Here is a 25,100-nt window from a genome sequence, read left to right on the forward strand (position 1 = left end):
AGAGTTTAAAATAATCAGATGGAAAGCATCTAGTAATTATGAACAAATTTAACTACTTCAACTTAATTAGCATAAGACTTCATGCTACTATGAATGAATCAAATATTTAACAGTGCTTTAACAATTTACAGAGTGTTTATAAACTAGGAATCTAGTTTTAATGTAGAGTTCAGAATTGATTAGGCAAATCAAGTTAAACAAAAAAGCACAATCTCTATGTCTAGATTAAGCATGCTACTAACACTTAGCATAACTGGTCATACACATACTCTTAGAAATCCAACCTCACAAACTCAGGGAACAAACTTCACCAGTCATTTCAGTCATGACTTCATCTGCTGCTAGCCTAGAGATGCCAAATGGTGCAAGCACAAACATATACATTAGGAAAGGGCTTAAATCAAATCTTTCACATAATCTAGTAAATAGTTATTATGAATGCTGATCTTCAGCAACATAGACCAGACTAAGAGCTCACAACTCTTTACTAGCTTCCATGAAAACATCTACCAAGAGCTAAGTAGCTTAAGTATATTCAGACCATCTTCCAGCTGAAGAACTGACTACTTCTTGTATAGGACTCATGTTCTGATATGCCCACTTAAAATGTTACTCTGGTGTAAGAATTTCCGACACAAAATGCAGTTGAGAAAACATAAGCTCAGAATTTCCATTTTAACTCAATTAGTTAAAAACTGTAACACTACTAATGCAACATGGCATTTTGAACCAATTTGCTTTCCCTTCTAGAAAAGATTTTAACCAAAGTCAGAGAAATTATATTCTGCTTCCCATTTGATATACTTCTGTGTTTCAAGTACATTGCAAGCTTAAAGGATTCCAAAAAGACCTTGTAGCCTTACAAAGGGAAAACAAACAAACAAAACCCCACAATTATCAATTCTGGACTTAGAGGCTGTTCTTTCAAAATTTCCCAATCACAGGAAAGACAGTATTTCTTAACATTAAAAAAAAATGCCTTCCCTATGCAAGCAAGGATTTGAAATAAATCTGATCATTTAAGAGAGGGAAAAAGGCCAATGCTCAGTTTCTCTTAAGAGACCTCATACAAGACTATACTGACTGCAAAAGGTCATTAGGAACACAGAACATGAGGTTATTCAAACCAAGCCATGGGGTCAAAGCATGAAGCAATGCACTTGCATACCAGAGAGGATTACCTACCTAAGTAGCTAACACACAACTGTGAGCTCACCCTTCTTTGCCTTTTCTTCAAATAATAGTTTTCAAAAACCTCTTCCAGAGCTTTTTAATTACAGCTCCATTAGACCTTCTTTACACTGACATTGATCTGAATTGCACAGATCAATTTTAAATAAATAGTCATGCCTTTAGGCATCCTTGTAAAATGACAGCTGAAGCTTTGGAATTTATGATTGAAAAGACTGGGAGTGATTATGTTAGAAACAAAATGCCAGAGAAGTTTGGATAGCAGTTTTGTCTAATAAATAAAACTAAATTTCTCACAGATTAATTTATCAAAATATTCAACCCAACACCAAGTGTAAAATACAAAAACAGGTTGATGTCAAAAACTTATGATATGGACTGGAAATTGACAACAATATTGAATGTCCTGAATTATCAATCCCCAAAGTTTGTGGAAACAACACAAAAATCATAGGCTTATACATATAAAAAGGAGAACGACTAAGATGATGACTTCTGTGGCATTAAAGCACTTTTGCCACCAGCACCAGCCAAAACAGCTCTGGCTGCCAGTGTGATAGAATTAGATGTAGTCTGCTGGATTGGTCCAGAAACCTGACTCCTATTCTGTTAGAGAATTTTGTCTCTAGGATAAGTACCAGGCACTGCAAAACACCATGTAAACAATGGAGATGGAACTCTTCCACGTGGTTTTGATGATTTTTTATCATTATTTTTTTTATCCATCAACATAAACTATACAGTAAGTCTCCCACCTAATCAGTGTACTCTTACAATGGTCTAAAAATTGAAGTTTAATTCACTTAAGAGAAACAAATATTTATTCATTCACATATCTTATACCTAAGATTTCCTTGGTTTTCCCTTTGAAGTTTCAAGTATTATAACAATGATAATAACAATAATGATGATGAAAAAGAGAAAGGGGAATAAAACCCAAAAGAAACAAGTGATGCACAATTCAATTGCTCACCACCCACAGACCCATGTCCAGCTGGTCCCCGAACAGCAATTAGTGGCTCCCAGACGACTCCCCCAGTTTATATACTGAGCATGACATTCTGTGGTATGGAATATCCCTTTGGCCAGTTCAGATCAGCTGTCTTGGCTATGGTCCCTCCTAGCTTCTTGTGCACCCGCCCACTGGCAGAGCCTGAAACACTGAAAAGCCCTTGACTCAGAGTAAGCACTGCTCAGCAACAACCAAACCATCAGTGTGTTATCAGCATTATTCTCATACTGAATCCAAAACACAGCACTGTACCAGCTACTGAGAAAAAAATTAACTCCATCCCAGCTGAAACCAGGACAGTCTAAAAAGTTTAAACCACCCAATTACAATGGTGATGCAAAGTATCACTGACACTTTTGAATCACAGCTCTGCATGTACAAAACCCTGAAGTCAGTACAGTTGTGGCACTGCAACGTAACAGCATCCTGCACACAGCCTTGAAGAAATCTGTCCAACTTTGATATGTCGTTACCACACATACCATCTCAGTCTCATTCCCTTCCCCATAGCTAGTACAGCACCTCCATTAAACGGTACTTTCAAAAGCAGTACCGAGAGGCTGTGAAGGCGGAGCAAGGCCATGCAGTAAGGCTGCGCTCACAGGCTCGCTCCCCTCCACAGCCGGGGGAGCAGTCCCCAACATGCGAACCCCCGCCCCTGAGAGGCCAGCGGCTCTGCAGCCGCCCCGCCGGCACGTCACATCAGCTGAATCACAGTGGGAGCGCGGACAGTCCCTCGCCCCAGACAAGGAGAAGCGGAAGCGATATTTAACCCGGCAGCGGGGCGGAGGGCCCGAGGAGCGTCCGGCTGCACCCGCCACCCAGACCAGCATCTGCATTCCCATTTCTTACCGGCCCGCTCGTTACCTGCGCGGCACCTGGCGGTTCCGGCTGTCCCAGCGGTTACTGCCCACCACCCGCCCGTACGAAACGCGTACCGTATCACCGCCCCCAGCCCCTCAACCAGGAGACGCCATGTTGTCTACCTACCCTCCACCTCACCTCCCCAACGACATCCTGACGTCACGCCGCGAGGTCACCTACTCCCTCCGAGCCAATCAGGAGGCGCTCATGGTGACATCACCTCAGCGGAAGAGGGGTGCGGCGAGGATACTTTTACTTCCTTCTGGCAAGAGAGCGGTGGAGGTGTTTGGGACTGTTTCTGCTTGTCTTTGCCTGTTCCCGGCTCCGGCTCTGCCCGGGGGCTCCTCTAGCATTTTCTGCCCCTCTCCCAGCTGGGCACAGCGACAGACTCCTCCGGGCTGGATGAAGGTGGCGAGCCGGGCCTAAAGGGGGCATTTCACCACATACGCCTCAGCCTCTTCCCTCAGTAGAGATGTCTGCATCGACACCTGCCCTTTCTCCCCTCACGAGGGGCTGCATGCCCGCCCGGCACAGCTAAGGAGGCACTCCTGCTGGATGCCCTGGAGCATGGCACTGTGATAAATGAGTGGATAGTGAATGTTGGCTTTTGCATATATGAATTTAGCATTTATAAGTGATAAGGTACTGCATAAAGTAGCACTTAGATAAAATATAGTTAAGTAGAAACAAAGTTAGAGTGAATTATGAACTATGTAATAGTTGTAGTATGCTAGAAATGTGGTAAGAAATACATGGTAATAGATGTCTTTTAAACTGATAAGCCACAAAGCCAGAGATCAAGACACCCTGAAGGAATAAAAAGAAACAGACCTCATGCATCCCAGGAAATCTGTTATTTACAGTCACACCTCCCTGAGAAGAGTGTGAGCTACAATTTGAATTAGGGTCATAGAAGACTTCAGCTTTCATCCCTGAGACAAACCAGAAGACCAAGATGTCGCCGGCCTGGTGGACAGGGGCATAGAGCGAAGAAGGAGGGATGACTGAAGTGTAAATAGTTTTTTTGGACTTAATGAATATGTAACAGTTACAGAAAGTACTTAAGTGCATATTAAAATGAATAGGGCGCGGGACTGAGAATAAGGCAAACCAGCTACTCCCGCCCGGCTGTAAGTCTTTGTTCTCCTAATAAATGTTCAATATTATATTCCTAAAAATGCCAGCTTGTGAATTTGTCTATATCAGCATTTTCCCTTAAGAGCAGCTTTGGCAGCAGGTTTTCAGTCTTTTGAGAGGGCCTTGGTACAAAATTAAGGTGTTTTGTACAAAATGCAGGTGGTATTTGTGCGTGCAAGGAAGGATGTAGAGGAGCATTAATTATGGTACATCCCGTCTGAATACAGCTGAAGACTATTATCCCTTGGGCTTTTTATCCTCAGGGAAAGCTGGAAAGCCTGATAGGTTCTTTTCTAGGGTTTTTTTTTCAGTTTGGCTTTTTGCAGCACCCTTGTCTTTGAGGTTTGTTAGGTGAAACGGTGTGGCGAGCACAGACCTTTCCCATGAGAAATTTTCTCTCTTCTTCCTGTGTTTTATAAACAAAGATAAAGTTTGGATGATATGAACAATTCAAGCCTGGCCAATCGGCCTGGGGGAAGGTTTTGAACCGACCAATCTGAGTGACCTTTGAAAGTCTATATAAGTTGAAATTAATTAATAAAAACAGACATTTTTTGCCACACTGAAGACCGATCTTCTTCTCACTGCTAGCGGGTCAACAGCGACATCTGGTGACCATCGACGTGTACTGCGTGCAGCGACAGGTACGCGGTTTGCCCGGCCCCGACCCCCCCCCCCTCCCCCGCCTGCCGTTAGGCATGGCTGATCTTGATGCGGATATGGACCCCCCCCTCCCTGCGGATGAACTCTTGCGGGCTTTTCTGGAGGACTCTGGGGATGACCCTGCGGCCGATCAGACGCCGCGGGTCGCTCGGGCCTTGTTGCAATGGGTCGAGGGCCACGTTGTTGCCCGAACCGAGGAAACACAAAACAACCGAAGTTATTTTATGCGGTGCTTTATTGAGGGCCCTGGGGACCTGAGGACTAATGTCCAAAGTCAGAGCCCCACCTGCTACAAAATCACTGAGTATATATATGTTTTCTTTCCAAATTGCTTCATCTTAACGAATTTGATTTCTAGACACATCTACCTGATTTATGATTACATTGTGACTTTGTTTTTCGTTAACTGAACATTCTTTATCATCATTAATCTACTACACCCTATTAGATAAGTCACACACTCCACTTAGCAGATTACTTAAATAAACAAACTGTTCTATAGCTACATTCCTTAGACAAGTCTTTCTACCCTCATCAGTATGCTCTATTGATCCTTTTGATCGCTACTGGCAACTTCGCTACACAACACTGTTTACACTCAGGCCTACTGATCCCTCCAAGCCTTAGCATGACTACTACTAAAATCTTTATTCATGGTTTTGCAACAACGTGGCCCGGGACATTTGGGACGTGGCACTGAGCTGTGATTTTTGGTTCAATGTCGGCCAGGCCCTGGCCACGGAGATGATGCTTGGAGACAGGACTACAGTCCGCTTCCATGGGGTTTGGAGAGACATTTGGGACGCATTGAGGGGACAGGCGCTTTATGAGTCGCAGCTCGAGGGTTGCACGGGCCTGGAACCCCTGCTCGTGGGGCGGTGCGTGAAGGACGCGCCGACCCAGACAGATGCTGAAGTCCCATCCCTGGCAGCGGATGCAGCCGCGAGACCTCAGTATGTTTCTCCAACTGACCTCCCGAGGCGCTCTTATGTCCATCCGACAGAACAGCTAGCCGAGATGATGAAGACAGGGGGACCGCAGACCGGCTCTGACACGGCCACCGCGAAGGTTCCTCCCCCTCTGCAACCGCGGCATGCGCAGCCTCAGAAACACCCCCCACCTCCCCCGCAGAATGAGTGCCCCTCCCCCGTGGGCAGCCGGGGTGCGCGGCGGGGGCTGGCGGGGCGGACGTGGGGGGTGCTGCCGCGGACCGGGATCCGCTGCTGCCCACCTTGGCTGCGTGCCAGCAGCTTGCGGCTGCGGGGGATCCGGTTCCGGATCTGCCGGTGGTTTCGGCTGCCGCGGGGGTTCCCACGCGCGCGGCGGCTGGTTTGGGGGAACCGAGCATTTTCCCGAGCCCAGACGGCGCGGCGGCGGTTCAGCCCCGGGCTGCGGCAGCCGCGGAGGCGGCCGATCCCCTCGCGGGGCGGCTTTCGGGACCTGCCGCCATTCTGGCTGCGCAGGGACCGGAAGAGGCGCCTCCGACGGGAGGGCTTGGCGCCCCGTTCGACCCCGGGACGGCGGCGTCCGGTTTACGGCCGGTTGCAGCCAGCGCGGACGGGGCCGGTGTGGCGCTGGCGCTGTGCGAGCAGGCGCCGGCTCAGCCGGCGGCTGTGGCTGGTGCCCGGCAGTCAGGGCGACTTCCCGGGGCGGTCGCGGGCCACTTCCGGACCTGGCCGCCATTCTGGCAGCGCGGGGGCCGGAAAAGAAGCCGCCGGCGGGCAGTGCTTCCGCCGCGGGAGCTTTGATTGGCACTCCCGCGGGAGCGGGGCCGACCCAACTCCCCCACGGCTCGGCGGACACAGCGTCCGTGCCGAGCACGGCGGAAACTCCTCCGCTTGCAGTTCTTCATGATTTACTGGTTGAGGTGGCTGGAATCCGGCAGCGGATGGAGGTCCTTTCGTGCAGGCTCTCCTGTCCGTGCGTGGCTGGGCCGGAAGTCCATCCCCCGAGACCCCAGATGGGGTCTGGACTTTCCGGTGGCCCGGCAGCCGGCTTGGTGCTGGCGGCGCGGGGGCATTTCGGCCCCGGGCAGATGCCGGTTCCCCTGCCGGGTTCTGTGGCGAATGCAGCCCTGGCGCTGCGTACTGGCGCTGTGCCGGCAGGCTTGGCAAATGCGCCCGGCGGCGCGCTGGTGATGCCGCCATCTCCCTGCCCCTCCCCCATCCCAGTCACCGCGCAGTTTCTTAGCGCAGACACTGCCTCCGGCCAGTCACCGTCCTTTGTGATGGGAAGTGCTGGTTGCAAGCCCTACTCAGACGGCTCAGACAGTGATGAGGAGGGTTTTCTTCCTCCTGGGCGGAGGCTCGCGCGGGCGACGAAAAAGAAAAGGCATTGGGCTCTGACCAACCCTTGGAGACGCCGCAACGGCATGGGGTTTTCTCGCCCGCGTGACTCCCTGCAGTTCTGGGAATCAGTGAAGCAGGGTGCGCTGGAGGCAGGAGACTGGGACCTTATAGAAAAGATTGGATTGCCCAAAGAGCAGGAGGGATGTGAATCTGCTGTGGCAGGTCCGGGTGGTGGTGGCTTCCCACAAGGGGGCATTCAGGCTTTTCCGGTGTATGTGCCTGGCCCAGATGCCATGGACACAAGGAACAGCCACTCCACCATCACATGACGCATGACAAATGACTTAGCAACCAAAGTAGCTACGTTTGGCGTGTCTTCTCCAGCCGTGATGCAACTTCTTAGAATGATAAATAGTGATTTGCTTGCTCCATCTGATATTATGTATCTGGCTCAGGTGCTGTTTCACCCCATGCAATACAGCGCCTTTGAGGACAATTGGAAAGTGCTAATTGAGGATCAGCTGAAGAAAAATGTGTCCTTGCCTGCCGAGGACCCTAGGCGCATGGTTGGGGCTGATGTCCTCATGGGTAAGGGACCTTTCACTAACCCCAATGTTCAAGCTGCCTGGGATCCTCAGATCTTGGAGCAAGCCCAACAGCTTGGTATGAGAGCCATTTTGAAAACTATTGAGATGGTTGCCCCGCAAACACGGTATACAAAGATACAGCAGGGGCAATCTGAGCTTTACCTGACATTTATTGAGAAGCTGGCAGCAGCTTTGGAAAAGCAGGTTGAGGATCAGTCCATCAGACAGATTCTGATGAAGCATTTGGCAAGAGACAATGCCAATGACGAGTGTAGAAGGATCATCAATGCCCTACCAGGGGATCCTTCTGTCCAGGAGATGATGCGAGCTTGTGCCAGGGTGCAGTCAGAAAATCAGGGGAAATCCGCTTTGGCTGCATTTCTGTCCTCGGATCAGGGACCCACTGATCAGGGACAAAAACAGCCCAAATCCGGGAACAAATGAAAATGAGTCAAATCAAAACAGAAAGAAAATTCAGGAAAAAAGGGAGATTCAGGGACTGAGACTCCTCAATGTAAGAGGTGTGGTAGGCCAGGTCACACTTCAGACTACTGCAGGTCGCAGTACCATGCAGATGGTCGACCCCTGTCAGGAAACGTGAAGAGGGGTGCAAAAAGGGGGATTTGCCCCCCATCACATCAGTTCCCCCAGAACAGGGTGATGACCCAGGCTTACCCGGTCAATGTGGAGGAGGCACCAAAGGCTCAGCCCGAGTCAACGCCTACACCGCAGCAACAGTCATCTTAGAATCTGACGATGCCCACAGGGTTCCCTTGGAAGTGGACGGTTCCCTGGATCAGGGGGCGAGTGCACTGCTTGTGGCAGGGCCTGAGGCCACCAGCCAAGGGATCTTTGTTCTTCCAGAGTTCATAAATGCTGATTTCAAGGGCCAAATTCACGCTACAGTTTCCACACCTGCCCCCCGTCACCATTCCTGCAAACACTTGCCTTGCTCACTTGTTGCCTTGTGAGTCTTCTGTTCCCAGGGTAGACCAGCAAGCTGGCAGAGGTGACGGCACTGAACTGCCAGGACTTCCGCAGGTCTACTGGGCTGCATCTATCTCCAATGAGTCACCACAGATGACATGTACCATCATCATGCCGAAAGCATGTCCGCATTGAATTCGAGTCCGAGGTTTGATCGATACAGGTGCTGATGCAATGATCCTTTCCACTGCTTCGTGGCCTCCTATGTGGCCTTTGTGCCCAGTGGGACTGAATATCACGGGGTTGGGAGGAACAACGCAGAGTCGATTGAGTAAGCGACCTGTGTTGGTGAAGGATCCAGAGGGACATACGGCCACCATTCTGCCTTATGTCACTCCAGCTCCAGTGAACCTCTGGGGACGGGATGTGTTGGCAGCTTGGGGGGGTGCGAATCATGACAAATAGGGGTCACTGTGTGCAAGGGCGCACTGTATTCCACGCTATCTTTACAATGGCTGACCAAAACACCTATATGGGAACCACAGTGGTCCCTGCCAAAAGACAAGTTAGTCGCCCTTTGTCAGCTGGTTCAGGAGCAACTGCAACAGGGACACATAGAACCTTCTACCAGTCCCTGGAACACCCCAGGTTTTGTGATTAAGAAAAAATCGGGGAAATGGAGACTGTTGCAAGATCTCCGAAAAGTTAACGCAGCAATGGAAAGTATGGGGAGCTTACAGCCTGGCATGCCTTCACCCACAATGATTTCCACAGAGTGGGAAATCTTGATTGTTGATTTGAAGGATTGCTTTTTTACAATCCCTTTGCACCCCAATGACAGGCTGAAATTTGCCTTTATTGTGCCTGCAATTAACAATGCTGAGCCTGTAAAGAGCTTTCAATGGAAAGTGTTACCTCAGGGCATGAAGAATAGCCCGACTATCTGTCAATGGTATGTTGCGCAGGCCTTGTCCGGAATCCATGAGCAGTTCTTTGAGGCACTCTGCTACCATTATATGGATGATATCCTGGTGGCAGCAGCCACCCAGGATGAGTTGCGGAGGTTACAGCCTCAACTGCTCGATGCCTTGCATTCCTATGGGTTTCAAATTGCTCCGGAAAAGGTTCAACAACAGCCTCCTTGGAAATATTTGGGAGTCAAAATTTTGGATCAAACCATACAAAACCATGAGGTGCAGTTCTCAGACACTATTAAGACCCTGAATGATGCCCAAAAGTTGCTAGGCATCATCAATTGGTTACGTCCGTATTTGGGACTGACCAATGCACAACTTTCCCCACTTTTTAATATTTTAAAGGGGGACTCTGACCTAAACTCACCTCGGCAATTGACTCCTGAGGCACGACGAGTGCTGAATGAAGTGCAGCAAGCTGTTTCTGCTCATCAGGTTTATCAAGTAGATCCCTCTACTGATATCACTGTTTTCATTACTGCTCCAGACCTCCATCCTACAGGTATCATTGGCCAGTGGAACAAACAATGGGATGATCCTTTGCATATCCTGGAATGGGTCTTTTTGCTCCATCAGCCAAAAAAGACAGCACCCACATTGTTTGAATTGATAGCCTGCCTGATAATTAAATGCCGTTATCGGTGTTTACAGTTGATGGCAGCAGATCCTGCAACGATTGTTGTTCTGGTATCACGGGACAATTTTGAATGGAGTCTTGCTAATAGCGCTCCTTTGCAAAGTGCACTGCAAAATTTTTCAGGGCAGATTGCTTATCATCTGCCCAGCCACAAATTGCTGCAGCTGGCAAATTCAGTCAATCTTCCGTTGCGGCCAAAGAACAGCTGGGTGCCAGTTTACGGACCCACCGTCTTCACGGATGGTTCTGGGAAAACAGGAAAGGCCATTGTTACCTGGAAGGAAGGATCTGAGTGGCGGGTGCTGAAAGGCCATGAGACAGGCTCTGCTCAACTGGTCGAATTGAAAGCAGTTGCCATGGCTTTTCAGCGGTTCTCTCAGGTGCCTTTGAATCTGGTCACTGATTCTGCTTGTGTAGCAGACATAACCAAACGTTTGGATTGTTCACTTCTGAAAGAAGTCAATAATGCGACTCTGTTTTCGCTATTGTGAACCCTGTGGAAGGCGATTCAGGCTCGAGTGCATCCATATTATATTCTGCACATTCGAAGCCACACCAAATTACCAGGTTTTATAACAGAAGGCAATGCCAGGGCTGACATGTTAGCCAACCCTACATGGGTGGCACCTCAGCCTGACAAAATTGCACAAGCCAAGGCATCGCACAATTTCTTTCATCAGAGTGCACATACCTTGCAGAAGCAGTTTCAATTGACGCCAACTGAGGCTCGTGACATTGTCAGCGCTTGTGCTGACTGCCACAGACTCGCTGCACCTCTGCCACCAGGGGTAAACCCCAGAGGTCTAAAGGCCTTGCAGCTCTGGCAGACGGATGTGACACACATTCCTGAATTTGGCCGAGTCAAGTATGTGCATGTGTCTATTGACACTTTCTCCTCAGCTATGTGGGCAACTGCTCATACTGGAGAAAAAAGTCGTAATGCCATTGCCCCTTGGAAATTAGCCTTCTCGGTCCTGGGGGTGCCAGCCACTGTGAAAACCGACAATGGTCCTGCCTACGCCTCACAGAAGACGCGGCAGTTTTTACATCTATGGGGTGTAGACCACACATTCGGTATTCCGCATTCTCCTACTGGCCAAGCCATTGTTGAACACGCTCATGGTACTCTGAAGCGTGTTTTGGAAAGGCAAAAAGGGGGAATGCATGGGGAAACCCCACAGAGCTGATTGGAAAAAGCTTTGTACACAATCAGTCACCTTACAGTGCCACCGAATTTGAATAATCCTGTGATTTTGAACCATTTTCTCTCATTGCAGTCGTCAGGTTAGTTGCGTTTGCCCCGGGCGAAGGTATGGGTACGGAACCTACTTACTAACACCTGGGAAGGCCCACATGAGCTTATTGCTTGGGGTCGTGGGTATGCTTGCGTCTCTACAGATACTGGGGTATGATGGCTGTCTGCAAAATGCGTCCGCCCTGACTAGCAGCTCCCGAGACAGAACCAGCAACCTCAAGATGACAACCAGAATGCAGAATACCAACCAAGTGATCCTTCTGATGATGACCAAGAAGCCGGTCCATCCACAAGCAGAGACTGAAATTTATTTTATGGAGTCAGAAAGCAAGGACTTTGAATGCATGTTTTATTGAATTATAGATTTATATGTAGAATTAGGTTTTATATATGCTCTATCTAGGGTATTGCAAGGAGTCTCTTTGACCATCTTAATCAGCATCTGGTTCGGGCTCTGTTCGGTGGCTGGCCACTGCCAGACAGACCCCTTCTTGTGTTTCAACCAGGCTCTGTTTGGTAACTGGCCACTACCAAGTAGATCCTTCATGCTGATCCACTGGGGCTCACAAGCAATGCCTTCTGTTCTTAAATAAAAAGGGGGAACTGTGGCAAGCACAGACCTTTCCCATGAGAAATTTTCTCTCTTCTTCTTGTGTTTTATAAACAAAGATAAAGTTTGGATGATATGAACAATTCAAGCCTGGCCAATCGGCCTGGGGGGAGGTTTTGAACCGACCAATCTGAGTGACCTTTGAAAGTCTATATAAGTTGAAATTAATTAATAAAAACAGACATTTTTTGCCACACTGAAGACTGGTCTCCTCTCTGCTAGCGGTTCAACAGCGACAAAACGGCACCAAAAAAAGGCATAAAAGAAATGCCGTCTTTTTCGGGAAAATAGTATGTTTACTGATTTTGTGTGACTTGAGACACCAGAGGGTTTCAAGTAGTCAGGAGCTGGCTTTCTTTTCAGTCTGCCTGTACATCACGCTTTCCCCCCCTCCCCGTCTTCCTTTTTCTTTTCTCTACAATGTTACTCATTGGTGATTATTTGGTTTGAGTTACTCTTAATTTTTGCCTCTATAAGCATAGGAAAAAGTCCATGTGAGCCACGTGAACATAAGGAAAAGCACGCATCCATCCACACCAGTTTTAAAGCAGCATAATCACATACAAATATTTTTATGCCCTTTAATTCCCCTGTAATAAGGGAGTTACTTGGTGGAGAAGAGTACCTCAAAGTTTGACTAAGCACCTCATTGTGCACTGCGCTCTTGTACTCAGAGAAGCCAGGTGATAAAGCCAAGCTAGTTAAAAGGGTCTCTCTAAGGGAAACCTGGGATGAAGTTTTGCAAAGTGAAGCCAGTGCCAGGCATTATTCCCTCTGGTCTAGCAGTGGAAGGGGTGATACCTATATAGTTTGGGTCAGAGTTACAAGATGCTTATATAGCTTGAGTCATAAGATATCAATATAACCTGAATCATAACTTTTTATACCTATATAACCTGAATCATAGCTTTTTATGCCTATATAACCTGAATTATAACTTTTTTATACTAATATAACTTGACTTATAACTTTCTATACAATGTAATGGCTATTATGTGGTTAACTAGTTGCTTAATGCTGAATAGACAAAAAACCAAGAAAAAAACCAACCAAACAAAAAAACCTCACCAGGTGGATAGCTTCAAAGGTGGACAAGTATAGTACTAATGAGAAATTATCAAATGTAAAGCCAATTAGCCACAGAATACAGAATTTAGACCAGTTAGAACCAGAGAGACCAAGGAACATCATAACTGCACATGCTCCGAAGACAAAGTTGAAAAGTTCGGATGCGAAGAAGATCCTGGAAGCCTTCATCAGGGAGACCCCCACGACCACCGAATTGGGGAGGTGCAAGCGCAGTGCAAAAGAACCATTTATAACCATGAGATCATGTTATGTAAATTAGTTCTGGTGCATATATGATGATGTTGTAGTGACATAGTAACACTAAGTGTGATAAATACATATCATAATGTTGGCTTTTCGCAAATATTACAATGGATACTATGTGTATAATTTTAATTATTTTTTCACAAAGGTAGCCTTGGTGTGAAAAATAGCTGTGTAATGATGACTAATGTCTTTCTTTTTGGTGCTAGCTAAGCTTAGACATAGTAGTGAAATAGCTGTTATAGTTTTTGAACTGCCTGTGTTAGAAAAAAATAACTTAAGAAATTTTATTGTATTTTTTTTAGCTAGCTTTAATTGATTTTACATAGAGAAAGGAGCTTTTTTTTAGTTTTTTTGAGATATAGTATTACTTTAAGGAGATGGGATTAATATACTACGGATTGGGAGTAAACTCCGAAGATAACTAGAAAGATAAAGACTATTAACAGAACATCTTTGAGACATTGTGGCATTAACTGGACATCTACAGGTTATGGGGTTATTACAGACATTTACTAGATACCATCTGCAGCAAGGGTTTTGATTGTATAAAATTCGGGAGAAAATTTTCCCAGGATGTGTTCTTGGAATGCTTTCCTAGGCACATCCTGGCCAGCAAATAAAGTAATGCCTGATTCTCTATCACTTCAAATACAGTGTTAGAGGGTTTTTCTTATTTTTCTGCAGATTCGGTGACACCTGCATGAACTGGATAACATCCAACGAACGGACCCTGCCACTGACATTCCAACTATCAGCACCTGTCGTCTGCAGAAACTACAATCTGGGAGTGATAACAGATTCAATTAAAGAGGACTGTGCATGCTCGGAGGAGGCGTATCCAAGGAGGAGCTAGGCTAAGCAGTTCCTGGAACATGCAAACTAGTTTGGAGAAAAGTTTGAATATGCATAATTGTTTATGAATATGCAGTAGGCTGAAGGGTATGTAAAGGGTGTCTCTGTCCATACCAGGTGTGCTTTTTGGCTGGATGGCAAGCACCCAGCACTGTACTTCTGCTTATCTGTTCGCTATTGTCTTGTACTAAACTTTTAAATCCTAACAGGAGAGTGAACCTCGTTTTTCACACTAAGTGAAATTTATTGTATATATAAACCACAGCACTTGACATGCGGGGGGGTGAGTTAGGTGGAGAAATCCCCCTCACCTCCAATGCTGCAATAAACAAATACCTGCTCTATAGACACTGGTCTATGGGGTTTTATTTCCAGCCAATCTTTTCGGGCATCAGGGGAGGAGGAGGTGTTTTATCCTTGTGGTCAGATTTTCCCACAGGAAAGATGTAGAACTTCAGTATAGATTGTGCATGTTACAATTAACAGGAATATGCTCACTGGCTGTCTCTCAGTAAAAGATCACTGTGCTGGTTTGGGCTGGGGTAATCTGCTTCACACTAGCTGATATGGGGCTAAGGTTTGTATTTGTGCTGGAAACGATGTTGATAATACAGGGCCTCTTCTATGCTTAAATTGACGGGGCCCGGGGAGGCCGCCAGCCAGCCCCGCCAATCCGTGCAGGGCAGCGGCGAACGAACACGTGGCGAAGCCAGGAAGCTTCACTCCGAGCTCCGCTGGCGCCGCCGCCAGGGGGCGCCGCCCCAACCTCGACGGGGCCACACTGCCCTGCAGCCGCAAAGAGGATGGGCCAGCTTGCCGCCCTGCCTTCTCCGGTTGCTAGGAAACGAGATTCGGGAGGGGTGGGACAGCCGTTGCAAAGGCACGGTGCGACTGTCGTAAAAACACCTCGGAGAAAATGTGAAGCGCAGTCGGTAGAGCCTGTGACGAAGAGAGTGACCGGGCCTGGCTCCCCGCACTTATTTGCCCCGTACCCCGGTGGCCCCCTCCCCCTCCTGCTCCATGTGGGGCCCAGGTTGGGCTCTCGGCTTCTCCTCCTCCTCCTTCTCCTCCTTCTCCTCCTTCTCCTCCTTCTCCTCCTTCTCCTCCTTCTCCTCCTTCTCCTATGGCCCGGAAAACAGTTAGCAGGAAGCGGAAAGCGGCGACGGCTGCCGCCGGGGGGCTCCAGGGGGAGCAGGTAGGCTGGGGGCGGGAACGGGTGTATGAGGGCAGAAGCCCACATGCCGGTGCCTGGGGTGACCCTGACTGGGAGTTGCCGTGTCCCGGTGCCCGGTTGAGGTAGGGGAAAAGGGCGGGGTCTTTCGGTGCCTGGGGAAGGTGTCTTGGGGGAAGGAGGGGGGGAGATGGTGGGGAGGAGTAGTCCCGGCCCCGGTGGCTGTCTCGGTGCGATAAAACAGCAGCTTCCCCCCGTCCCTGCTTCCTGCCATGGTGGCGCCAGGAGCTCTCTGTTCGGCCCGTAACTGCCGAGTCCCCGCCGCCCCAGAGCTGAGCGTTACTGCGAGGCGACGCCGGGCCGGAGGAGGCCGATGAACGATGCGGTCAGAATCAGATGGCCCCTGCGGTGTCACCTCCAAACCTGCTGAGCTCACGCCGGGAGGCTGTCGGGGCTGCTTTTCCATTTAAAGTGCTTCTTGGCTTCCTCTTGTTTCTATAAGCTTCTGATGTCCCAAAGGTGCTGAACCGGGGTGGATTGTTTCCAGTATGATGGCAGTGTTACTCCTTTAGCAAATATTTGTGTTTAATTTTATGTTGCTGAAGGGTTTATCACCATTTCTGAGTTAATCTTCGTGTATGGTATTCTATGGGTAGTTTGGAAGGCTTCAGTATTTTGCTTAAAATATCTTTGAATTTAGAAGGCTTGTGTCTTAAGTTTGTTCTAGTTGCTTTATCTAAGTTTAATGCTTCTTTTCCACAGTATGGGTGGGATCACTCAGTTCACAAAAGGAAAAGACTCCCCCTGGTGAAAAGGTCTGTGGTGTACTACCTGAAAGGTAGAGAGGTGAGGATGCAGAATGAGTCCAGCTATCACCACTTGTTGCATGGATGCGCAGCCCAGCAGCTTCCCAGCCTCTTGAAGGAGAGAGAATTTCACCTTGGAATCCTTAATAAAGTATTTGCTTCCCAGTGGCTGAACCACCGGCAAGTGGTATGTGGGACAAAATGCAACACAGTAAGTGCCACGTATCTTTTGCTTTTCGCTGTTAATTATTCCACCCCCAAATGATGCTTACCATAACTGAAGTATGTAGATAGCCAAGGAATATATTAGGAAGTAATTAGATGTGGATTCCAAATTGTGCATAATTAATTTTGAATGAAGTTAACGCTTAGCAATCACCCATTCTCATCTGAAAACATGGCACTATGCGGATGGCCAGAAACCTGAACATGAGGCCTATACCTCATGCAGCATCTGTCTAATCCACATAGAGCAATTTACATCAATTTGCAGGATGGCAAGCAACAGTGAGGTTTGATTTTTCCTCTTGTCCTGCCAATGTAAAGTTAATGAATGATGCTAGCTTTGCTAAATGGTAGCTAACATGCCTGGCAAAACTTGCTAGTAAGACTGTTTTTATTGTGCTCAGTCTTTTGCCATTTGGTTTTATGTATTGTTTTGTGCTGCTGACTTGGGTCTGGAACACCTCTCTTATGAGGAGAGACTATGGGAGCTGGGCCTGTTAGTCTAGAGAAGACTGAGAGGGGATCTCATTAATGCATATAAATATCTCAAAGGCAGGTGCCAAGAGGATGGTGCCAGACTCTTTTCAGTGGTGCCCAACAACAGGATGAGGAGCAATGGCCATAAACTAAAACACAAGAAGTTTCACCTCAATGTGAGGAAGAACTTCTTTACATTCAGGATGGCAGAGCACTGGAACAGACTGTCCAGGGAGGGCATGGAGTCTCCCTCTCTGGAGACATTCAAGACCCACCTGGACACGTTCCTGTGTCACTTGCTCTGGGTGGCCTTGCCTTAGCAGGGGGTTGGACTAGATGATCTCCAAAGGTTCTTTCCAACCCTAACAATTCTGTGATTCTATGACTTCAAAAAGTTGCTACAAAACTAAAAACTATGGTTGAAATCCAGATATTCTTCAGAGTAGCTAGAAATATTCCAAGCTGAAAAAAATTAATTTCAGATCTTCAGGATTATCCTTTGCTTTTCCAGTTTGTAATTTTTTTCACTCTAAATCTGTTTTCAGTGTTTAAATAACTTCTCTTGCTTATGTACCTTTACATGCTTTAGCAAAATTTGAAATCTCTTTGGACTCTGTCATGTTTCAGATTTCACATTTCCAAAGCATCACTTTATAGGAAAATATTAAAATAATGTCCTATGTGATTAATAAATGGAGGAGATCATACTTCTTAGGTGATGCTCTCTGCTGGAGTTAGTGGCCCAACTTCATTAGCTGAGGTTGCTATTCCATGTATGAAATTCTGATTTAATTAGTGCAAAATCCCAATCCTGTTCTTTGCAGGTTGGTTAGTGCCACAGAAATGAATTGAGCATTGTAAAGAATGTATAGATCAAGCAGCTCTAAAACCTCAAAGTATATCACTAGGTGTGATTGTTTCTTTGCCTTAAGTTTTATTTTGTTTTGTTTTGGTTTTTTGGGGTTTTTTTTGCAAAAGCCACACTCAGTGGTCTGACCTGCAAGGGACAGTGTTTTTTGGTTTGGTTTTGTTTTTTCATTTCAGATGTTCTGTTATTCATAGTTACATAGCAGGAGGCTTTCATGCAGAAGCTCTTAAGAAGCAAGGCCTAGCTGTATAAACAAAATAGTCTTTTAACAGGAATTAAGTCTGAAATAGAATATCTCTGCCTTCACTTTCCACGTGTGTTCATCGCCTCGGTCTCAAGAGTATTTGGTTTTCTGTGAACTGCATGTGATACCTATGTCTGTCTTCAGAGTCTGGTAGTTTCTGTGCCAAGTATAGTGTGGGTGGTAGAGATGCCCTTTAGCAGGCAAAATCTCTCACTTCTCCATCCTTTGTCATCTGTCAACATGTGCTGTCTCCCAACCTCCTGAAATTAAATGTGGGGGACAAGACACAAAAACTGAAAAATGTGATTTTGGCACTGAACAAATTAAATTATATCAAATGAAAGTGTGTGCCCATTAGATAGTGCTTCAGAGTTTCACATCAAGGTGGATTGCCTGATTGCGTGGTCTTGTCTCTGGAAATGTAGTATAGTCAGTCAACTTGTTACCAAATCTCCAAAAACCAGAATAAGATTCCTTAACACCAACTTTTTGTGTTAAAGAGGGCATCATTTATTCAGGTGCCTGGAAGGGCATGGGGGATCACTCCTTCCTGACATGTCCCCCAATTTCTACAAACATGTTGCTAATATACAGCCACTACATGCATATTTGCCCATTACCATAAAAACCCTCCCCATGTTCCCCAAGTTCCCAAACTCAGTCCTTGTTTTGGCTGTAGCTGCATTCCTAAGCCAGATGTCTCCTCTTTATCTTCCAACGTCCTTGCTTGGAGAACAATTTCTGTATGCCTTGCTTCTCTGCTAAAGGTCCACAGACACAGTGTCTTCTCTGCTAAAAGTTCACAGTCACAGTCTACTAAAAGCTCACAGTTACAATAGAAATTGAATTAACCTTCTTGGTATCAAACTCACTGGCATCTTTTACCACTGCTTACTTCTCAGATGTTTCTTTATGTCATGGATTGTTTCTCTTTGGACTCTTTCAAGTAGCACATGTGAGGCCATTACCCACTTGCGTTGCCTGTACAGCACAACCTGTGAGTAGGTTTTGTACTAAGATTAGTGCAGGTTCTGATCTCCACTGGAAAGCAGGCATACCAGTTTGATATTTTAGTCTTTAAAGAGTCCATGTTTCTTTTGAGCTTGGCATGTTATCAGTAAATATGTAGTGCTGTAGAACGGAAGCCAAGCATTCTATTAACATAGAAAAAAGAGGTGTTTATCATCTAAATAAAAGTCAAGACTGGGAAAAATCAAACAGTGCAACTCAGTGTGACCAGCAGGGGTATTGGTATAATGACACTGTAAGCATTGTCTTGCTTCTGTTGTTAGCAAAAAGCAAATCTGAAGGAGAACAATGATATAATTTTCCAGCTTGGCTGAGGGTGAAATTTTTGTCTGAAGTTGTACTTTTGCAGAATAGAATGTTCCCACCTGCTCGTTCTTGCTGACACTAATGTGCATGTGGCTGGGGAGTCAGCTGGATCAGCTTGCTGCTTTATGTGCAGATGGGCTTTCTTGTAGGGTTAGTTTTACTGAGGCAGAGATATGATGCAGCTGATCTTGCAGCTACCTGAGGACTAGTTGCTGTCACAGGGGTCATGAGACTGGGTGGATGAGGAAGAGGCAAGTGGATTCTCAAAGATTGGCTTAAGCCAATTGTGAAACTTCACAGTTGATTTTCTCTTAGTGACTCAATTTTTAGCAGGGCAATGTGTTTATCTTGGGTTTCTTTCAAATGTTAATATGAATGACAAGAACATGCCTGTGATCTCTGAGAGCAATATGTGAAGAGCTGGGGCACAGAGCATGTCAATTACTTCTTGTGTGAGGAATAAGCAGTCTCTTTCATGCACGTTCTTTATGTTTTGTAAATCTACGTCCATCCTGCTTGCATAATAAAAAAGTGCTGTAGCTTAAGGTGGCACCCTTTGATGGATTTGTATGATCAACTAAAAGATAGGGCTGCCTGTTCATCTGCTGTTCTGTGTGCAGGGGCAGCAACAGAGGACACGAGAGTCTAACGTGCTGCCTTGAAATGACATTTAATAGGCCTGGAGTTTATTTTGCTGTATAAAGTCAATGCTTTCAGTTAAAAGATGCATGGGAAGGGCACTTATATTTAATTAATTGGTAACTTTGTTGGGTTCCTGTTTCTCCCCTCCCCCCAAACTGTTGTCTCTGAAAGGCAGGTCAACAAATGGAAGTATACTTGATGAAAGAGCCTGGCAAACTGTTCTGATCACAGTATTGTATATAAATTAAGGATGGATTTTGCAGTTCAGACTCTGGTTGATAGATACTTGATTCCTTGCCACAGTCTTTACTTTTGGCAAATTGATTAATGAAGTTCCTTAGTCAATGAAGTGGGGCAGTTTCTTGATTAACTTGATTGTAAGCAGTTTGAAAAGGGGACAGCTGCATAGTAATTGTATGGGAGCCATTTGCCAAAATGACTTCTCACTGCTTCTGCAAACCAAAAGAAAAATAAGCATACAGCTAATAATCTCATGCGGTGTGCAAAGTAGAGCCAGATCATGAAGATTCATGACTATGACAACTGTAGTACCCTAGCCATGCCTGTCTTCCTTGGTTCTTGAGTGATAGCATTGTTACAAGCTGTACATCTGAATTACTTTTAAAAAAAGGGGGGGAGAGATGGATTTCCCTCTGTCACATCATCCATCCTGTTTGCTTGTTATAACAAGGTTGTCCTGCAAAGAACATGATAGCTGAGATTGCTCTGTTTCTCACAGATGAAGTGTGGTCCTTGGACTTCTGGCAGATGGCCAAAGCAATCATGACTTGGAAAATTCAAGCTGTCAAGTTATTTGGCATGCTATGTTTTACTATCAGGAAGAACCAAATTATATGCAAAGCATAAAATCAAGGCCCAAATATGCACAGTTCACTGTTTCGGGGTTGGTTACTGCATCCAGAAAAAGGTTTTGTGGCTGTTTTTTAGTTTTTATTTAATGAGTGGCTGAAAAATAAGTTCTTGTTCCTGCTTGAGATAAAGAAAAGAAAGTGTAGTTCAGCTATCAGGACTAAGTCAAGACTCTTAGAGACCTGGCTGCTTTGGAGTTATTTGCAGATGCACTTATTTCAAGAGTAATGAAGCTACCAGTTTGTTTGAAAGTAGGCCAATTTCTGTATTTTCATTGGATTTATGTCATTGTGTGTTTTGGTTTTGGCTGCACTTGTACAAAATATCTGACTACCTTTAAACTTTTATTGTAGTGTCTTTAGAACTCATAAAACGTTATTCAAATTTTCTGCATTCTTAGCTGTGTGCCTATCTTCTTTCTTAATATTTCTCCCTTTTTGGCTTTAGAAGTGTTTTAACAACTGGCTTCTCTTGGCTTCTGTTTGCTGGATTTACAGGGAAGATTTCTTGGCAGTCAGTGGTGCAGCTTGCAAGTGTGATCTGTCTTCCTGTGCTGCCCCAGGTGATGCAAGAGTTCCAGTATACGCAGACAGTGTTTGCTTATTTTACTCTACAGAGGTGGTGATTTTTAAACTACCCACAGTGTGTCAAGCTCCTTACCAAGCAAGGGGAGAAGTTACTACTCAGACTTTTACAGCTGAAACTACAAAGCCTGTCCCTTAACTGTGCAGTTTCATGCCTTAAGAGCAGTTGCTGTTCAGGTTATGGTAATACTGTGCAAGTGGAGGAAAAAGTGAGAAAATGACAAAGCAATTCAAGGGCTGACAGTGGATTAGAGTGGGGTACAAGCAGATGAAAGCATTGCAAAAAATATGTCCTGTTGCTGCTTCTGAGAACATACTAATTTGGAAGCTTGCTATGAGAAAATGATATTGAGGTTGAAGATCCAGGGTAGAAGTGTGAGGGTCTGATGCTTCAGCAGTCTCTTTCCAAGGTCTTTACCATTTCAGCTCAATTAGTTTAGTTTAGCTAAAGGAATTTTGCATTAGAGTAAGCCTTTATTAACCTCCTTTCAAATACAAATTTATGACAGTGGTATTAGACTGGAGAATGTGAACGGTTTTTCATTTCAGTCTTCCTACCTGTTGAGATGCTCTTTGAAATGTGAATCTCTTACAGCTAAAGCACAGTTTTCCTGAGTTTGTGGGCATCCTGAGTTGTGGATGTGTTTTCCTAATTAGTACTTCTGGTGCCAGCTTCAGGGCCTGCAGATGACACTTGCAAGCCTTAATCTTAGGTACTTAATTGTTGATTTTGATTTTTTTTTCAGTAATTGAAGGAGGACAGGGGAAGGAATTGGGTGTTTCTGCTGGAAGGAAATATTGAGGAGGAAAAGAAAGTATGTGTTCATAGGGGAAGGACAAGGGAGGATGAGAGGAGAGGGAATTACTGGTCCTGATCCTATAGTGCAGGTGTTAATTTTCTGGAATGTGGTTAGGGCAGAGAGGCTGCTTTATGCATTGTGTTTTTACCAGCTATCTTGGGCAATGAACTGCATTATAATATAAAGCTTGGGAGAAGTGAGGAGTGCCTTCCTCCTAATCAGATGCCCTTCAGCTGTTGCCTGACCCCACACCTGCATGCAAAATAAAGCACTACATATGAAAATTCAGTCCCTGTAGGAACAGTAATCTGTTTGTACAAGACTGCTACTGTCTTGGAGTGATGTTATGATAATCCTTTATTCCCTATCGTTGGTTTATATGCTAAAAAAATGTGGTCCTGTCTCTTTAACTACATTCAGCCACAGAGAGAAACGCGGGTTGTTTTGAAAACTTTTTCCCCAAGCCTCGCTGCGGGGGAGCGAGGAGGGGGAAGGGAGGATTCTTCGCTCTCTGCAGAGACTGCGCGCGGGGACGGCTGTCGGAGTGGGCTCTGTTCCGTTTTTTTTTTCTTTTTTTCATTTTTTCTTCGTTTGGACCCCTTTTCTTCGATCTGCTTTGTCGCCCGAAAACCCAAGGGAGCCAGAGGACAGCAGAGCTCTTGGGGAGCTCCGCCCAGCCCCCCCAAGGGGGCCCGGAGGGGAGAAGCTACGTCTGAGGAAAAAGGACTTTTTACTCAGGTTTAATAACTCTTTTCCCTCTTGGTTTTCCCCTTCCCCTGTGCCTTGCAGGGCACTCTGCGTGGTTTTATTAAATAAATAGTTTTTCTTCACTTCCATCTAAGAAATTCTGTTGTGGGTGGGGGAGGGGATGTCAGAGCCCTTCGCTCTTGGAGGAGAGAGAGTTTTATCATTAATCCAGGACAGCTACCTACAGAGGAAGATCAGTTGGGGGTTGAAGGTGATGCATAACACACAAATAGTGATGAATGGATTTCAGCCTTCTCTGCAGAATGAGTTTAACATATCATACTTTATCAGGTTTTGATTAATACTCTGCTAGTTTAGTACATCAAGAATAATAGATACACTGCTAAATTTTCTTGTGGTTTTGATGCTTATTAAAAAACAGATCTACAGTCTGTGAGAGTTCACCAAAACCAACTTGTATGTATAACTTTTCTCTGAGAACCTCTAGATTTCTCTTCTGTCCTTCTAGAAATGTCTGCCAAAGGATTTCAGAAAAATTTCCTTGAGGTGTGTATTCTTAAAATTGCATTGAGTTCTCTTGGGTTTTTTGTTTTCTCCATCTTCACTTCCAGAGGCTTTCAGACAATATTCTTTGGTTATACAAGGAACAAACTTAAGAGAATATGGGATTTAATTATCCTGGACTGTGATTCTGCATCACTTTCCTCACTGCCAAGTCAGCTTCAGATCCTCCATTTCCTTGCTTCACTCATGTTCCCTCACAGGGCTTTGTCTGCTCTGTTATGCCTATTTGACTGTTAGAACAGCTGCCCTTTGAACATTTGTGAAATGATCCAGCATAAGATCCTCACAAATAAAGGTGCACTTTGGCAGGTAATGTAAACCTTTGTTCTAGTTTAGACTGTAATCGTTGTGTATATTTAAACTCTATCCCAGCCTATACTAGGACAGTATCCACCCCTTATTCCATACCATTTACATTATGCTGGGTCCATGCTTTCTACTACACCATCACCTTTCCTCTATTTTGATATATGCACACAGATATCATTCCCTCAGTCTATGGGCCATCCCTATAAAAGTTCATTAAGTTCATTTAGTCCATGACCTTGGGCTCCATCTGTCATAACAGTCTTCCAGGGTAGGAAAGATGGTGTGTGTTGTTGGATTGTTGCATGCTGAAGCCATTTCCAATTCCATCACTGCTGTGCTTCTCTGGTTTCATCAGAGGTCATTCTTTATTAATGTGGCAATCAAAAGTGAGTTGGGTTCAGATACCTTTGGTGTTGACTAACCAGGTGGTCTTTACTAAATTTGTATCCCAATGTTTGAAAGTTCCATCACCCATTGCTCTCAGTGTAGTCTTTAACCATCGATTGCATCGTTCAATCTTTCCCCAGAGGCTGGTGAATAATAGGGAATGTCATACACCCACTCAATGCCATGTTCTTTGGCCCAGGTGCCTATGAGGTTGTCTTGGTTTGAAAGACAGGTGCCTGCTAAGAGAGGTGGAACCCTCCCTTAGGACAGAGAATGTGATTTCCCTTCCCTCCAAATTATTTTAATTTTGAAATCAAGGGCTTTCAGGCAGAGGTATGGGAAAAGGAATAACAGTTCTTTACTAGTATCTACAGCAGAGTAAACATGCAATTAAAAGAATAACAACAACAAATAGAACTAGAGAAAAACCAGTAACAGATGTCCTTTGAGCTGGTGAGCACTTTCCCACGTGGTGTAATTATGGTCGAAAGCAGCAGGGGCGCTGTTGAGCTCCTGGTCGGGCAGGGCAGGTGCGATGACTGCCGAGCGGCTGCAGGTGGCGCTGTGGCGCAGGGTCAGGTCAGCCTCCCGCAGCTGGTAATGGCAGCCGGGCTGAGAAGCAGGCAGGCAGCTTGGAGCGGTGAGCGGAGCGGCGGAGGGGGGCAGGGGGCTGGCTCTCCCAGGCTAGCCAGCAAGGTGACAGGGACTGTGCAGTCACAGCAGACACCGCGGTCTCGTGCGGCAAAAGCGGGGCGGGCGGCAGAGACAGCCACAGCCG

General features: G+C 45.9%; 2 protein-coding genes and 1 long non-coding RNA gene across 7 annotated transcripts in view; 1 reads left to right on the forward strand and 2 right to left on the reverse strand.

Annotated features, from left to right (window-relative positions):
* Nucleotides 1-5,042, reverse strand: part of LOC146425545 (ubiquitin-associated protein 1-like) — a 97,354-nt gene extending 92,312 nt beyond the window's left edge. The window contains exon 1 of one of the 3 annotated variants that reach the window (XM_085041628.1): nucleotides 3,206-5,042. The gene's annotated coding sequence lies outside the window, so the exon portion shown is untranslated. Of the gene's footprint in view, nucleotides 1-3,070; nucleotides 3,166-3,193 lie in introns of those variants that run through there. The other 2 variants (XM_085041626.1, XM_085041625.1) reach the window with 2 other exon arrangements.
* LOC146425541 (uncharacterized) overlaps nucleotides 1-25,100 on the reverse strand; it is a 384,874-nt gene that overhangs the window by 213,121 nt on the left and 146,653 nt on the right. The gene's annotated exons all lie outside the window — the stretch shown is intronic.
* Nucleotides 15,193-25,100, forward strand: part of LOC146425546 (DDB1- and CUL4-associated factor 12-like) — a 79,005-nt gene continuing 69,097 nt past the window's right edge. Inside the window, exons 1-2 of one of the 3 annotated variants that reach the window (XM_085041635.1) lie at nucleotides 15,193-15,527; nucleotides 16,266-16,520. In XM_085041635.1, coding sequence (XP_084897761.1) covers nucleotides 15,456-15,527; nucleotides 16,266-16,520 — 327 coding nt within the window. In that variant the 5' untranslated portion in view covers nucleotides 15,193-15,455. The other 2 variants (XM_085041636.1, XM_085041637.1) reach the window with 2 other exon arrangements.

The sequence above is a fragment of the Lichenostomus cassidix genome, chromosome W, assembly GCF_008360975.1.
Source record: "Lichenostomus cassidix isolate B80296 chromosome W, HeHo_3.0, whole genome shotgun sequence".
Taxonomy (NCBI): domain Eukaryota; kingdom Metazoa; phylum Chordata; class Aves; order Passeriformes; family Meliphagidae; genus Lichenostomus; species Lichenostomus cassidix.